The following is a 15,480-nucleotide window of genomic DNA, read 5'->3' as shown; positions in this document are numbered from 1 at the left end:
GAGGAAGGGGAGGAGACAACGGAAACATGCTGTGGGGGAGGTTTAACCCAGGTCTGCTTCTGTCCAGGCAGGGCCATCAGGCACCAGGCAGATTTCGCCAGCATAGTGCTACTGGACCACCGCTACACCCGCCCACAGATCCTGGCAAAGCTCCCAGCCTGGATCCGAAACTGCACGCAGGTCAAAGTCAACTTCGGCCACGCCATTGCTGCCATACGGAAGGTGGGTCCTGCTGCCACTGCCCCGAGGGCCCTGGCCCAAGATCTGGTGTCCCACCACCTTTCCCTGTCTCCTCAGTTCCACCGTGAGAAGTCTGCGGCTTCCTGACTGCGCACCACTCCCAGGCGGCGCCTCCACTCTGCCCGGTTGAAACATTTGCCCCTTCTGGAAACCATGGGCTGCCAGGACCCAGGTTAATTGTGGGAAAAGCCTATCTGAGAAAAGATGGGCACCCTTGGGCTCATCTCAGGGTGCTCCCCTCCCTGAAGGGTGTGAGTCTTTGTGGGCAGTGCTGGCAGCTGCAGCCATCTCTCCTTGTTGAGTTTCTCAGTACTGGGCTGCTAAGAGGTGAAACAGGTCCATCCTGCCTCCCTTTTCTCCCCTTTTGTAGCTAAAATTGAAAATAAGAATGCTCTCATTTCCAGCTTCTGGTGTCTGTGGCGCTCTTAGGCCCAGGGGCGTATCACCTCACCTACCTCTAAATCAGGAACTGCAGCCTGGCCTCCTCCTCCCTCCCTCCTCAGCCACTTGAGCAGACTCAAGTCACCTCCTCCCTTGACATCAGCAATTATACCAAGGGCCATTTAGGCACTCAGCAGACTATTTTTAGAGACCCTGTGTCTGTCGCTAGGACAGTTTTTCCTGTGTGAAAGTATCCTCCCCTTACCTACAGCAGCTGTCCCTGGTGACTCACCTCTCTCCCTGACCCAGGGAAGGGGCCTTGGTCTGCTCGGTATTCTGTTCCCAGGGAGGGCAAGACCTGGCTTCGAGGAGACTTGCTGCTGAATGAAAGTGCTCTGTTGATGTGTGCTCAGACCTGGCGTCATTCTTTATTGTACTATTTTCTCTTCGTCTCTTTAGGGAAGAGGGGAGCACGCTGGTGACTGGGCAGAGCGTGAACGCTGCCCCCAGCCACTGACCTTAGAAGGCAGCCTGTCGGCAACTTGAGGAAGGGCCAGGCCCAGACCTGGGATAGCCTTCCATGAACTCTGTCCCTTGGGGCCATGGCTGAGCCCCATCCCGCTGTTCAGGGAGGGCAGGCTTGGCAGCAGGGGCACCTAGGACTCCCAGTCGTCCTCATCCTCCTCTCCTGGTGGCTGCTGGGGTGGCGGCAGAGGTGGGATGGAGTCTGACATTCTGGCAAAGGCTCCTCCTGGCCCCTCGCTCGTTCCAGCCCCAGGTCCTTTCCCGGAGATCCCTGGAAGGGAAAGGGCTTAGTCTGGGCACCAGTTTACCCAATCCCCGGAGAGTTTAAAACAGGGAGAAAAGGGTGGTGTATCAGGACAGGAAGCCCTGGAGATGCCACCCCTGGGGGGCTGGCAGGGCTGCTCCTACCTTTGCGCCTCAGGACTAGCTTGTTAAAGAGATCCGACATCAGGTCCCCGCCCTGGCTGGTGGCTCTCACTGCAAGGAGAAAGCCCTGTGAGGGAGGGTGCTGCCCTTGAGGTGAGCTCCTCAGGGTTTAGGCCACCAGAACCAGCACTGAGACGGTAACAAGAACATCGCAGCTCCACTGTGAGACAGGGCGTGTGTGAACAGCCCCAGTGTACGGCTGTGGCCGAGCATAAACCACCTTATGAAAGGAGCCTCACAGCTTTCTACAGAAGCAGGACTGAGCGCATCCTGTCCTTGGGCAGCTCCTGTACCCCTGACCATTGCTTTAGGCCACTAGCTGTCCAAGGAGAGTCTTCATAACTAGTTTCTACAGGATGAGGTCTGTCCCTTACCTGCTTAGAGAGCAAAGTTCCACTAAGCAGGTGCCCGAGTCAGGGAACAATCCTTGACTCAGGTGGGATGGCCACCAGAGCTTCCACGCATACCCGAGGGAGCAGGGCCCTTGCCTTAGCACCTCTGGAGTGGGTCCTCACCTTGCTCCTGCTCCTTCTGTTTTTTCTTCTCCAGCTTGCGTTCTTTGACACTGCGGAGCTTGGCCTTGCCAATGCCGCCAGCCTGGCGGATGGACTCCAGCAGAGTGGCTCGGCCACTGGAAGGGTCGACCACTTCCTTAGGAGCTCCCTGGACTGGAGCTGTGGGGGGGGGGGGTGTGGAGAGGGAAGGTTGTTGGGATGGGTCCACCCATCCTAACATCCTGGGGCTCAGAGGCTTCCCTTCGCCTCCTGGCTGTGAGGAAGAGCCCTTGAAAGAGGAAGTCCGTGCCTCTGGAGACCTGAAGGACTGTGCTGACTGCCTCTGCCTGGGCTCAGGAGGCTCTGTCTGGGAGCCAGGTCCCTCCAACCCCACCCAGTTTACCTCCGAGGTAAAGGCAGACGCTGGGAATGACCCATGTGCCCAGTGTCTGAATTTGACATCAGCCCACAAGGGGGTTTTGTGCCATTCTGGGTGTACTGGGAGCCATTAAAATGAATTCTGAAATTTTAGGGTCACACAGATGCTTGTACTGTATTTTCAGTAGTCCTCTCCCTATTTTTTTTTAAAGATTTATTTATTTGTACATACAGAACTGGGGTATAGGCCAGAGGCTTCACCAGAGACAGAGTGGGGAGCAGAACAGGCAGATGGACGAAGTACACTGCTGAGGGGAGTAGCGGGTGGGCCAGGAGAGGTCTGCCACGCCATGTGGTCACCTCCGGGGCGGGGATTGAACTCATGCGGAAGTGGCTTTAGCCCTCTCTCTATTGTTTTAAGTAGCAATGGGGTACCCACTTTTTCAGATTCCCTCTACCTCACAGGTTAGAATTCTAGGTCTCCAAAGAGGTGGTTTGATGACTACTATGTTGCCAATGGGACAAGGTATCTGACATGAAAACAACTCTGGAAATACAGTATCTGAGCAGTATCTGTGAATGCTTGGACCTTTAAGAGTGACAACCCTGCCCCTCCCAGCATGCTGCTCCTACCTGAAGAAGACACCATGTCCCTGTCACCTTCCCTGGCATCTTGGCTAGCAGAGGCGATGATCTGGGGTGGGGGCGGTGGTGGGGGTGCATTGACCAGCACCGCTGGAGCTGGGGGAGGTGGCGGGGGAGGAGGAGGAGGTGGAGGTGCTGTTAGCACCCCATCTTCTAGGCCTGAAACAGGAAGTGTGAGGTGACCATAGTGGACAAGTGGGGGCACTCCCAGCCCCACTCCAAGCCCATCTCACCTGGCCTACAGGGCTCAGCTACCTCTGTGTGGAAGGTGGGCAGCTCTGGGATAGTGCCAGGGGCCGAGGGAGCAATGCCAGGGCCCAGGTCAGCGCTGTATGTGAGGTCATCAGCAATGCCGGGCAGGTCAGGCAGGTAGGAGGGCACATCAATCTCGGGCACTTGGCCCAGGTCGGGCACGTAGAAATAGTTCTCTGGAACCTGCAGGACGAAGTGTTGGCAGCTACCAGGATTGAGACATGAGTCTGACTTGGGGCAGAGGGGCCTGGGTGAGACGCTCAAGCAGGTCCTGCCTGCAGGCACTGCCAACTGGCAGGTTCCTGCCACCTGAGCCTTGTCTTTACCTGTTGCTCCAGCTGCTCTCTCTTACTGATAGATAAAGGGGCATCGAACAGCTTCTCCTCTGTCTCTGATCCCAGCATCACATTCGTTTTTGTAACAGCACCAGCCAGGGGGTCCAGGAAGACATATTTCTTGTACCTACAGAGAGATGGCACAGGCCAGGCAGTCCATAGTCTGCTGTACGCCTGCGGCCCTGACCCATATTTCATTTCCTGTGGAGTCCCATGCCTCGCATGACAAGCCAAACTGCCAGCTACCAGCTCCCCAGTGCAGACCTGCACCTGGTTCTGAGGCCCCGCCCACCACACTGCAGCCCCGCCTTCTGGCCTACAGGTTCTCGGTGGTGTTGAACAACAGCAGGGAGCTGACAGAGTTGATGTTGCTGGGGAGACCACCGAGCCCCTCCTCGGCCTCATCTTCAGGCTCCAGCTTGGTGCTCACACACACAGGGAAGTATTTCAGCTTCTCCTAGGGGAGTAGGAAGTGACAGGGATGGTGGATTTCAGCACCAAGCCAAAGTGACTGTCCCTTCCCAGTCAGAATCCACTTGGAGCATTCTCTTAAGGGCTTAACATAGGCCCCCTCAGCGCCTCAGACCCTCCAGGGTTACTACCGATAACCCAAGCTGTGCTGTGCCCCACCGGACCTGCAGGGCCCGCTCATCCAGGGGACGGTGCTTGCTCTGGATCCTGTGTCGGGGGCGTCTCTGCAGACCAGGGTCCTGGGCACCTGTGAAGATGGACCCATACTCCTGTAGGTGCTCGGGAGCTGGGTACTTAGCACTGGAGAACACCTGTAAACACAGGGTGAAGGAGAGAAATTTCTAGGGGCCCCCGAGAGTCTAGTTGGGTGCTCGGGGTAGGAGGGAAGTTTGAGGTGTGGCTGAGTAGCAACAGCAGGGACCCTGAGAGGCACAGGGAGATGGGAGGAAATGCAGTTCTGGGATCACGCACCAGCCATCGGGCACAGGGTCACAGAGGCTTACCTTGATGGCCTTCTTGCTGCCCTTGATCTTCTCAATCTTGGCCTGGGCCAAGGAGACCCTCTCCCCGATGGCCTGAAGCTGGCTCCGGCTCAGCTCTACTCTCTGGGAGATCCTGCCATGGAAGGAGAAAACCACTGCGGCCTCCTGCGCCTGACAGCAGACCTGCAAGGCTGGAGCCAGGGCTCTTGAAGCTTGTCAGGGCTGACCCTAGCACCTGGGTGAGATGGGCACACCCTAGTCCCAAACTGGTGCCCCAAGGGGACATGGGTCCTGCCGCCTAGAGTTTATAGCCTAAAGAGGACAGTCAGCAATACTTATCCAGACATACTCCCCTACTTACAGTGTGGATACCAGGGGTCACTGACCAGCAACTCTGGGCCTAAATTCAGATCCTAGACTTGTTCACAAGGAGCTGCCCCAAGTGGGGTGAATGGGTCATGAGTAAACCCACAGTCCTCACCACGGTCCACAAGATCCTGGCTGCTCATGCACTTTCTTCCCTCTCAGTGGGCCCCAGACATCCACAGGACGGGCTCTCTCCATGCCCTCGTGGAGCTTCCCAGCGAGAATTAAAATTGTGCCTGTCACTTCTGCTACCTACCGCTCTTCCCACAGTCACCTGCTGTGTCTAGTCTACAAGCACTCGGGTGAGGGGGTGAGGGGGCGAGGAGGGGAAGGCACTGATTTGTCCCTTATGCATTCCCAGTGCTCAGAACAGTGCCTGGGCCCTGCAGGCCTCCCCTGTGTCACTGAGTCACAGACCCATGAGCCGCACCCAGTAATGCACATGTGCTTCATGGACTCTGCCCTGCTGATCAGTCACTGCCTCCTGCCAGTCATCCCCTGCCTCCAGCACCATCCATGATGCCATGGGAGGGTACTTGTTACCAGCTGCTGCTTCAGTTTCCAGCTCAGCCTTTCGCCGTGGGTGCTGAAGCAGCCTCAGTGGTTAGGGAGCCACCAGGGACTTGAGGATGGCCACTCTTCCTGGTGCTCCCCTCAAGGAGGGGAGGGCTCATTTCTCAAAGTTGTAACCACCAAGCTAAACAATGAACCTTAGCGAATTTCAGACTGCACCACTAAATAAGCACTGAGAAGTTAGATCTCAGGGACCAGTGTTATTCCAAATTCACCACATTTCTTTTCCTGACAGGGCTATTAGAATGTGTCAAGGGAAAACCTTCAATGCTGGGTGTCTCGAGTCAGCAAGAATTTTGACGGCTTCTCACAAAACCGTCTGGACAAAGTGGAGCGCGGGGGTGGCGGAGAGACTATCGAGGGGACATCTGAGCCCAAAGAACAGCAGTGCTGCAGAACAGACTGATGTCAGCCTTGTAGGAAGGTCTCCAGCTCATCCAACACTTGATTAGCCAAGGGGGAGGAAAAGGGTCTGCACATTGGATCAAGACTTGAGTAAACTTGAAAGGCCAGAAAGGTGAACGGCAACCAGTAAGACAAAATCAACAAGAAAAGACTCACACCCAGCATTTAGGCTTGAGGAGGCAAAAGCATGGGCATAGATGAGATTTTGCAGCAGTTGAGGTGAAAAAAGACCAAGGTTTTGGTTAACTGTAACTCGGTGTGGGCCAGAAGCATGTTAAGCAGCTTAAAAAGGAAGTGAGATCTTGGTGCTCACCGCTCCTCGTCCCTCCCTGCGCTCCTTCCTTCGTTCAATAAATGGGGAACATCCTCTCTCTTGGAAGCGCTCCAGAGAAGACAGGGCCTCGGGTCAGCAAGTCCGTCCATACCTGGCACCCACAGCTGCCCTTTTAAACACAACCCACGTTGCGAGAGCGCTCTGGATTCCCTTCCTGACGAAAGGGTCTTACTCTGTCTTACTCTCTGCTGTCTCTCCAGCACTTGGGTCAGGGCCTGACAGACAGGCTCTGTGTCACAAACACTGGCTGAATAAAAAGTGACGAGTTAACACCCAGAGGTGGGGGCAGTGCGTGAGGAGCCCCCTCTTACACAGTGACCGAAGGGTGTTCTGGCTAAAGATGAGATGACGTAGAGAATGTACTAATTCCCTTCAAATACCAAAATTTTAAAAGCAGCACTAGGTGGTGAAACAATCAGACTTTGTCACCCCAAAGGCTGTCTCAGGACCCGGCGGTCTTACCCAGGGGCAGCCTCAGCTCAGCACAAGGGGGCTCTGGCCCAAAAACTGCATCACTCGGAACAGTGGGCAGACTCCAGCTGGACGACCACCCGTCAGCTGCTCCCAGGGAGGGCCTGCGTGGGCCGGGGAATGAAGACGTGATTCCCAGGCCTGGTGCCTGTACGCCTAAGTAACGACTTGCTCGTTGGCAAAGCCCCATGGTGACCTAGTTCCTTGCAGTCACGTGCGATGGTGCTGAGGAGCGAACAGGCCGAGGCCAAGGAAGAGCTTCTCGTTCACGCCCCATCCTACAGACTGGCAGAGGCGGACAGGAAGGCTGTCCAGAAGGGTGTTAGAACACAGTGGGTCCAGGGGAATGGTGACGCGGGCATTTTGCCATTCCTGACCTAGACCCCTAGGTGAGCTCTGTCTACTCCAAGGTAGGTCAGTCTCAGCGTCATCACTGACGCCGCGCCCCACGGCATGTCCACCCAGCGCTCGCAGGGGAGGCGCCTCTGCTGGACACGGATGGACCAGGGCCCGTTCAGCCTGCTGTGAGCCTGGGCCTCGCTGATTCATCTTCCCCTACCTGCTCTGCAGGAGCAACTCTGCCCAGCATGTCTCCCCTTTGGCTTTTCCTTCCCACCCTTCACTGTGCAACAAGTAAGTTCTGAATTGCTCGGTTTGCAAAACAGTGCTGAGGGGCAGGGCTGAGCACACACCTGCCCTCAAGGAGACTGCAGCCTGCCAGGAGCCAGCCGCTGACAGCGGAGTCCCTACTAGCAGCGTGGCTGCTACTGAACTACGAAGTGGAAGCCACTCAGTTGGTCTCAGCTGCTTCAACTAAAAAACAGGAGCAGCAATGTCTGAATGATGGAGCCACGCAGAGGCAAACGTGAGCGAATGCTGTCTGGGCGCCTGTACTGGCTGACACGCCGTGGCTACAGTTCCCTATCAGATCCGTGAGCCTGGGGGTGAAGGGCTCTGGCCACCTGGAAGCCGGCAAGAACCTGTCCCGACACACACGTAGGGGGTGGGGAGCTGAGAAGAGCAGCGTGGGGCAGACAGGAGGAGTCCCGGGAGCTCTGCAAGAGCAGAGGGCAGGGTGCGGAGCACACGGGGCCACGAGGGCCGCCTCTGGCACCGGATGACCAGGCGACTCCTGCTGTGGGGCATGGAGGGGTATTGGGACACTGCTGAGCTCCCTGCCCCACATCTCCAAGGCTGACACCCCACTCCCCACGGAGGCTTCTAGGCCAGTCTGGAGGTGGCGGGCAGGAGCACCGCTCCGGACCCAGAACTGCGGCTTCTCTTGCCCATGGCGGGCACCGCGGAGCCTGAACCCGGTTCCTGCCTTAGCCTCCCGCGCAGATGCTGTGCCAGTTATGCAGGCAGCTGAGTGCTTCCTGACCTGGGGAGTCCCAGCAAGAAGGGGTGGGAAATGGACGGACTGAGAGAGGGTGAGGCTGAGAAAGAGGAAGTGATGAGAAGGGGAAAGGCGGAAGTGAGAAGGGGAGTGGAGGAAGGAAACGGGGATGGAGCGCGACAGCAGCTGCAGCTTCTGTGAAATGGCCAGGCTGGGGCTGATGGGGGAGGCGAGGTGCAGCACCCCAACTCCCACCCGACGCTGGCCAGCTCCTCTGCCCTGTAGTCTGTCATGTGAAGCAGGTGGCGTCCCTGGGCAGATATTTTTGGGCCTACCTTCTCTCAGGTGAGAGGAGGGCAGGGAGAGGTGCCAGAGAGGGGTGGAAGGAGCTAGGCCAGAGCGGAGGTACTTGTCATTCTCTCCCGTCTCTGCACTGCTCCTGCTGCGGCAGAGCAGGAGGCAGGGATGCAGGCTTGGAATGCTAATTTTCCATGAGCTCACCTACCTGCAGGACTGGGCACAGGCTGCAGTGGGGCCGGGCAGGGCTGGGCCTGACATGGGGGAGTGAGGGGGAGTAGAGATACAAAGTGTTTCTGTCTGCCCACCTGCCACTTCTTTGCAAGAGGTTTCCAACAGGAGAAGGAGGCTTAGGGGGGAGGCTGCAGGCAGGGTTGGGGGAAATGGGGAGAGGGCTGCACTCCCCACTCCACCATCATCCCTGGCTGCTGCTTCCCTCATCCTTGTTCCCAATGTGTCAGTCTTCCTCCCTGCCTGCAGCTCCCCTGGCCTCGGTCCTTCCAGGCTGACCACAGTAACAGCTGCAGGCGGACCCTGGAATCCACTCTCCCCACCGCTGTCCACTCTGTGACAGGTGCCTGGTGGGCCTTCCCCCAAACTCTTCTGTCCCATCATGTCCCGCTCAGGAATCAATGGTGGCCCCCTAAAACTCCTGAGGCAAAACCCTGGCCTGTTCGAAGCCTCCGGGGGGGGGGACCTAGCTTACTTGCCCGACTTCTCTCTCCCTCACCACCCTCCCCGGCCCTGTGGAGGTGATGAAATGCGAGGCGACACTCCAGACGGGGAGCAAGACCCACGGCTCACGGAGGGGCCTTTTAGCACGCTCCTCTGCGGTGCAGCGTGTGGGGCAGGCAGCAAGGTGGCCACCTCCCCAGGAGTCTGCCACCGCCACGCGCCACTCGCTTGGCTCTCCGACTCCACCGGGCAGCCGCCGTCTACCACGGGCCAGCTCGGGCCCTCCTTCAGAGTCCTCCCCTGCCTGGTGAGCAGGCACGCGGTGCTGCCCTCCAGCATCGCCGTCCTATTCAACAGATGCTCACATTTCCCTTGGAGAAGCCATCACCACCTGGCGCAGTCCCTGCACTTCCCGTGGGCCCACACCCAGGGCACAGGGGAACAAATGTGACAAGAGCTGAGCCCAGAACGCCACAACCCCAGCAGCTGGCTCTGGGCAGGTCACAAACACCCGGCCAGACCAGGCTGAGGGGCTCCTGGGGGTGCTGGTGCAGAGAAAAGTACCCTTGCTGCTGGAGCTGAACCTCGCGCACACCCTGCTGGCTGGTACCTTGTCACACAGAGCGAGGGCGTCTGGGAATGCGGCCAGGTTAGCAGCAGCAAGCTGGACAGAATGAAAGCAGAAAAAAACCAGTCCTGCCAACATCACTGCAGCCCTGCGGCTCTAAGTTTGCACTGCTGACGGGGTTACTCTTGCTGAAGCTGGCTCGGGGAATTCGGGCTAAAACGATGCCACCAATTCTCACTCCTCCTCTTGAGATGCCCAGAAGCCCCCACAGTACAAGCCAGGCAGCTAATCAGCCCAGTCCTACTGCTCATCCACTCTAGGTTCTAAATGCAGGGCAGGAGCCACGTGTCCTGAGAGGTCAGTGGGCTGACCTAGAACTGGCAGTGGGAGGAGCCTAGACTCAGGAACAGGGCTCCTGAGAGGCCTCTTGCCCTGCTGGGCCTCCCTGGGCCCAGCTGCTCCCCAGCAGATGGCCTTCCCACCCTGTTTCTTCCGTCCAGGGCAGGGGCCCGAATCTGTCTACAAGGAAAGGAAAATATGGTAAACATCCAACTGCCCCTTGGGGAAAGGTGAGCCTACAGCCGCCAATATTTCAGGTGGTTGTCCTGGCTTCCACCTCGCACCCTGAGCAAGCGAGGGCTGGCCGTAACCTGGGGCCGATGGCTCCAGGGCCTGTGCCCTTCCTAGTGTTCCTTGGGTGGAAATGCGCCCGGAAGGCCACTGTGCCTAATGCTTTCTGTGCTCCTGAGAGCAGGTCAAGGCGGGCCACCAAGGCAGCACTGGGAAGGGTTCAGCAGCAAATGGAGTGAACATTTACTGTAAGTCAGGCACTTTTTGCATTCCATGATTTCATCCCTTTAATCTCTACCACAGTCCTCCCAGGAAGGTACCGTTATCATCACCACTTCATATACGAGGCAGAGAGCGAGGCCAAGTACCTGCCTGAGGCTACAGGACAAGCCAAGCGGAGAGCCAGACTGGAGCCCAGACAGCCTCGGCTTGACCACCCGAGGCACCATCCTTCAGTTCTGAGGCTGCAGTGGGTTCCAGATGGGCTCGGGGCAGGCAGGCCGGTGCACAAGTGGCAGGGCAGGGCAGAGGGTCAGCAGGGCCTGGTGTTTCCACCAAGTGCAGCAGGAGAGTGACCCCACTCTCTGCCCCCTTGGGGAAGGCTTCTGGAAAGATGGGCTTCCTACTATGTGAGAAGCAGCGAGGAATTCCTGGTCAGAGGTATAAATGGGCCGGGGGTGACTCGGACAGGAGAAGACCTGGGCCAGGCAGGCAAGCGCGTCACACTGGGCAGGATAACAGGTCCCCTGTGAGGTGATGTGAGTGCGGGCAGGAGGACTAAGCCCCAAGTCTGGCTGCTCATGGCCAGAGACAGGACCCGATTAAGGACAAAACCTGGACCCTTTCAAGGAGACAGCAGACACCATTCATCTATTCAGCTAAGCACTGAGTGCAAAGTCACGCAAGCCCACGCACGTCTGGCTTGTGCTAGACAAAAGAGCTGCCACTCCCCACCTCAGAATCTGTGACAATTTGATGCCTCATGAACCTGCTCACTGTTCTGCCTCCCATCACTGGCTTCCACTCTGGTCCTTCCACCTCAAGGCACACGCTCACGCCCTTCTTTCTTTCTGGAACATTCTTACCTACTGACCCATTCACAGTACTTCCCACTCACCATTCAGATTTGCCCACCCATAGGCTTATCTTTGCCCCCTCACGTTTGCCTTTCATGATCCCCCAGGACCACAGCATGCCCCCCCGCTAAGTCTCACAGCAGCTCAGCGCCCCTTCAGAGGACAGTAATAACTGCAGAGTCTGGGGCTTTAATACTTGGGTGTGCCCCTGGCTCCACTGCCTGGGTAAGTCTGTGCCTCAGGTTCCTCTTATGTAGTGATACCTTTGCATGAAGATGCCGCGAGGATTAAATGGCTTGATGCACTCTGCTGTGCTGACAGTACCGCACCTCACGATGGTGCCCTTCCCGGGGGCTCAAGCTTTCTGCTCGGGGAGCTGACCCACATGGCACAGCACTCTCTCCTGATGGCCTGCTGCTCCCCTCAGCAGAGTATTTCAGTTGACCTGCCTGTTCTGCTCCCCACTGTCTCTGGTGAATCCTCAGGCCTGTACTCCTCTTCTTGTTTGCATAGATAAATAAATCTTTAAAAAAAAGAAAGGAGACAACACCTTGCAGGGTTGAGCTCCTACACGGATTGGCTGGGCAGTTCTGACCTTGTCTAGAAATGCAGAACCGCAGGTAAAAAATGGTGCCAGACGGGCTGCTGGGATTAGCAGACCCACAGCTGGGGGGTGGCACCCAGCTCCTGCTGTCCAACACTAGTTATCACAAAATCATTATGGATCAACTTCTCAGAATTGTAATTAAATACATACAATTGATTAATGAGAGCGTCTCTCCTGCCAGAGTATACGTTCTCCTTGCAGGGACGCTGTATATTCATTGCTGTAACTAGAGTAGCTCAGTGCCTTGCACACTGAAAATGTCTGCTGACTGTTGGGGTGAGTGACAGAAGAGGCCCTTAGAAGGGAAACAGCATCTGGGAGAGCAGTACCAGCACAGGGAGAGGTAGTGAGGGGGACGAGGGGGGACAGGTGGGGATCCCCCCTGCTTAGCAGGCAGCTAAGCGGGACAGCAGGTAGTGAGTGCTTAGGAGACAAGTTCTAAGCTAGGCTACTAGCTTTGGGGGGTAGGGTCTTCCCTCACCCCCCAAAAGCAAGAATCACCCAAAGAGTTGCTCCCAGAGGCCTGATGCCTAACAACAGAGATGACTGCTCCACAGGGAGCAGCCTCTGGTCAGGTCTGGGAGGGCGGCGGGACCCACCTGCTAAAGATGTCTCCAGAGACCTTCTGTAGGTACTGCAGGGCGTCGGCCACCTGCAGGATGGCCTCCTCTCGCCGCAGCTCCGGCTGGATGAGGGGCACGGCGTAGGTCTGGCCTGCCAAGGCATTCTGGGTCCTCATGGGCGTCATGGTGCCTGTGGGTGGGAACCAGAGCATCAGGACCACCCCCCTCGCCCAAAGCCACCCGCGGCAGGGCAAGGGTACCAGAGAGAGGGCAAGTCCCTCGCCCTGACCCCTCCAGCTTCAGCCTGCACAGGTGGGCAACAGGCTAATTAGAGAGCATGGGCAGGAAGGCGGTCAGGAGCCCAGAGGAGCTGGCATTCTGCTGATGTTTATGGAGGGGGGAGTGGGTAGGGACAATAGAGACAATGGGAATACATTGTCTCATTTCGACCACCCAAGCCTGGATGAACAACAAAGGAACCCTGGCTGCAGAGTGGGGGAAGGCTGGAGGCAGAGGGATGGATGTGTGTGTGGGGGGGAGAGACTGCCTGTATCAACTGATAAATGGTACTCTGGGCAGGAAAGGCACAGAAAATGTGGACTTCTGGGTTCTCTGACTACGGTTCCTGAAGAACTCAGGGCCTGTTCTTGAGAGAGGACAGGCAGTGGTCGGCGACTTCACTCACAGAGACCAGGTTCTGTTCATCTAAGGGGAGCCAGGAGGAGCCTGTGGAGGTGGGGGACAGAAAGGAAAAACACTCCTTCGAATTGCAAGGCGAGGGCAGAGTCTATTTATATTGGGTTTAATTAACTCTGCTCCCTGGTGCCACTAAAGCAGCAATCACACTGCAGAAGAACTGATTTGATTGGCAAGAGCCGCACCAGGCAGAATATTAAGGCACTGGGCCCCTATAAATAGGCTTAGTCACAGCCCCTCGGCAGGAGATGGTAGGGATGACATTAATCAGGCCTTACACTTTGCCCCAGACTCTTCTCTGAGGTACCAAGTTGAGGCCCCTGGTTGCAACTGAGGTGTCAGGGAAGCTAGGTGATTGGGGCAGGAAGGACTCAGGAGGCTTCGTGTGGGCTTGAAGTGCTATGTGAATTTGATTGAGGTTTGCCTTCTCTGAATCTCTGATTCTCTCCATTTTTCTCTGCAGACTAAGACTGGCACAGGTCTCCTAGGAAGTGGTTGCTCTGTATATCACACCAATGTCTTCTTCAAGCGGGAGTCTATTTCTTTGTCCCCTCTGCTTGCTTCCCAATCCTCCCTTCTACCCCACCTGTTCTCTCCCACCCTTCTCAGGTCAGCACTTTCATGATCTGGGGTGACCACTGTCCTCTTCAACTTTCTCCATCAGTGACACCCTCAGCTTCCCACCTGAACCCCCCTGGAATCTTCATCGTGGTCCAGGAATGATTCACCCTCCCACTTCTCTTCCCTCCTATCACATGAGCAAAGTGGAGCCAGCTGACCCTAATCCGCTGAGGAATCTAACCCTTGGAGATCAGACTCAACAACCCTTCTTTGTGTTTACATTAATGTGAATTTACTGACCACCCTAACTCAGATCTGTACCTCAGTTTTCCCACCTGTAAACTCAGGAGAAAGTTAAGAGTAGCTGCTTTCTCTGCACACCTGGTTAGTTGCAAGGGTGTGTGTGGATGGGCACACAAACGTGGGCGAGGGTAACACCGGCATCAGCCTTCTAAACAAGGTCAGTTCCAGAATTGGGAGACTGGATACAGCTGGTTAGAGGTTTACTCATTCAGTCCGCAAGTATCAACTATCAAGCGCCAGCCAAGATCACAACAAAGATGACTGGGACATCAGACCCCAGATGCAGCTGGCTAGAGGTTTACTCATTCTGTATGCAAGTAACAACTATCAAGCGCCAGCCAAGATCACAACAAAGATGACCGGGACATCAGACCAGCCTGAGAGTCTCAAAAACAATTCAAAACACCTCGGGAGGAGTCGCGCCAAGGGAACATAGAGGAAGGCCCAATTCACCCCCTATGGGGTGAGGAGAGTCGGGAAAAGCCTCTCTGCAGAGGCCATGGAGCCCAGAAGAGCGTTCCAGGTGGAAGGGCCGCTGGAGAAGGCCTGTCGGGAGTGGCGGGTGGTCTTGAGTGGGGAGGTTAAAGCCACCCGTGGGCAAGAAGCAGGGGCAGAACAGAGGCACACACTGACTTCCACGGCCAGGAGTTCCCACTGATGGGTCCTGACGCTAAGGGTAGCTGCAAGCTGCCGGTGGGCACGGCGCACTCGAAGTGTGGTCAGTCCGAGTTAAGACGCAGCGTAAAGTGCAAAATGTACACGGAGGCTTGAAGACTTCACAGGAAAAACAATCGCAGGATACCTCATTAAACGTTTTCTATTGACCAAATCCAGAAAGGACCGCACCGGAGGTAGATCGGGCTCAAACAATTACTAAGTGAATTTCACCTGTTTCAAAATCCCACTCGTGGCTCGCGCGCTATGTCCGCTGGCCAGCACTAGCTGAGAGAATCTGGAAGCTTCTAGCCAACTGGACAAGCGCCATACCAGTCGCCAGTGGCGCTGTTTCTCATCCCAGAAACGAGTGAATCCTGCACCCCAGCCCGGAACACCCACCTCCCGGGCCATCACGCCCCCAGAACCTCTGGTGCGGCCGTCAGGACCCCCGGGGCAGCGAGAAGGGCGGGGGCAGAGGGGCGCTGCACGGAGCCGGCTCAGCCCCGCCCTGGCAACGCGAGTCCAGAGGGTGCCAAGGCACGTGAGGGCCCCGCGGGTCGAGAGAGGAAGTGGCGGCCGCAGCCAGGAGACCCGAGGCGGGCGCCCAGCAGGGCCCTCCGCAGCCCCGGCCTCGGCCTCCCTCCGAGGGGCCGGGGTGGAGGCCGAGGCGCGCGGGGACAGAGCCCGGGGACACAGGGGTGGAGGCCGGCTTACTGGTGAGCGGAGGCCCGGCGCCGCCTCCCGGCGGGCAGCGTCGCGCGGCGGAGTCGGAAGTAGGCCGGGCGCGCGGGGT

The 15,480-nt window shown here is 57.1% G+C and overlaps 2 protein-coding genes across 5 annotated transcripts in view; one reads left to right on the top strand and one right to left on the bottom strand.

The window, feature by feature from the left end:
• Nucleotides 1-1,033, top strand: part of DDX11 (DEAD/H (Asp-Glu-Ala-Asp/His) box helicase 11) — a 27,498-nt gene extending 26,465 nt beyond the window's left edge. For 2 of the 4 annotated variants that reach the window (XM_012732492.1, XM_012732491.1), the window contains 2 exons: nt 68-222; nt 298-1,033. In XM_012732492.1, coding sequence (XP_012587946.1) covers nt 68-222; nt 298-327 — 185 coding nt within the window. In that variant the 3' untranslated portion in view covers nt 328-1,033. Of the gene's footprint in view, nt 1-67 lie in introns of all 4 variants that reach the window. The other 2 variants (XM_012732490.1, XM_012732489.1) reach the window with 1 other exon arrangement.
• LOC101637877 (WAS protein family homolog 1) lies at nt 1,026-15,474 on the bottom strand. The gene is made up of 11 exons (XM_012732493.1): nt 15,402-15,474; nt 12,507-12,660; nt 4,651-4,762; nt 4,312-4,458; nt 3,997-4,133; nt 3,668-3,803; nt 3,323-3,524; nt 3,078-3,248; nt 2,088-2,246; nt 1,555-1,623; nt 1,026-1,417 (listed from the first exon to the last, which is right to left on the bottom strand). The coding sequence occupies exons 2-11, from the start codon at nt 12,653-12,655 to the stop codon at nt 1,278-1,280; spliced, it is 1,422 nt and encodes a 473-aa protein (XP_012587947.1). The 5' UTR covers nt 12,656-12,660; nt 15,402-15,474; the 3' UTR covers nt 1,026-1,277.
• Nucleotides 15,475-15,480: the final 6 nt, after the last annotated feature.

The sequence above is a fragment of the Condylura cristata genome, unplaced genomic scaffold, assembly GCF_000260355.1.
Source record: "Condylura cristata isolate star-nosed mole 26May11 unplaced genomic scaffold, ConCri1.0 scaffold00034, whole genome shotgun sequence".
Lineage (NCBI taxonomy): Eukaryota > Metazoa > Chordata > Mammalia > Eulipotyphla > Talpidae > Condylura > Condylura cristata.
This window is presented reverse-complemented; position numbering and strand designations above follow the sequence as displayed.

What these genes read in the sequence shown, in the direction of transcription:
- LOC101637877 (XM_012732493.1), bottom strand. Translation starts at nt 12,655, where the DNA reads ATGACGCCCATGAGGACCCAGAATGCCTTGGCAGGCCAGACCTACGCC. An exon ending in TTCAACACCACCGAGAACCT is followed by an intron (nt 3,804 to 3,996) that starts GTAGGCCAGAAG and finishes ATCTCTCTGTAG; the next exon opens with GTACAAGAAATATGTCTTCC. An exon ending in AGCTGAGCCCTGTAGGCCAG is followed by an intron (nt 3,249 to 3,322) that starts GTGAGATGGGCT and finishes TTCCTGTTTCAG; the next exon opens with GCCTAGAAGATGGGGTGCTA.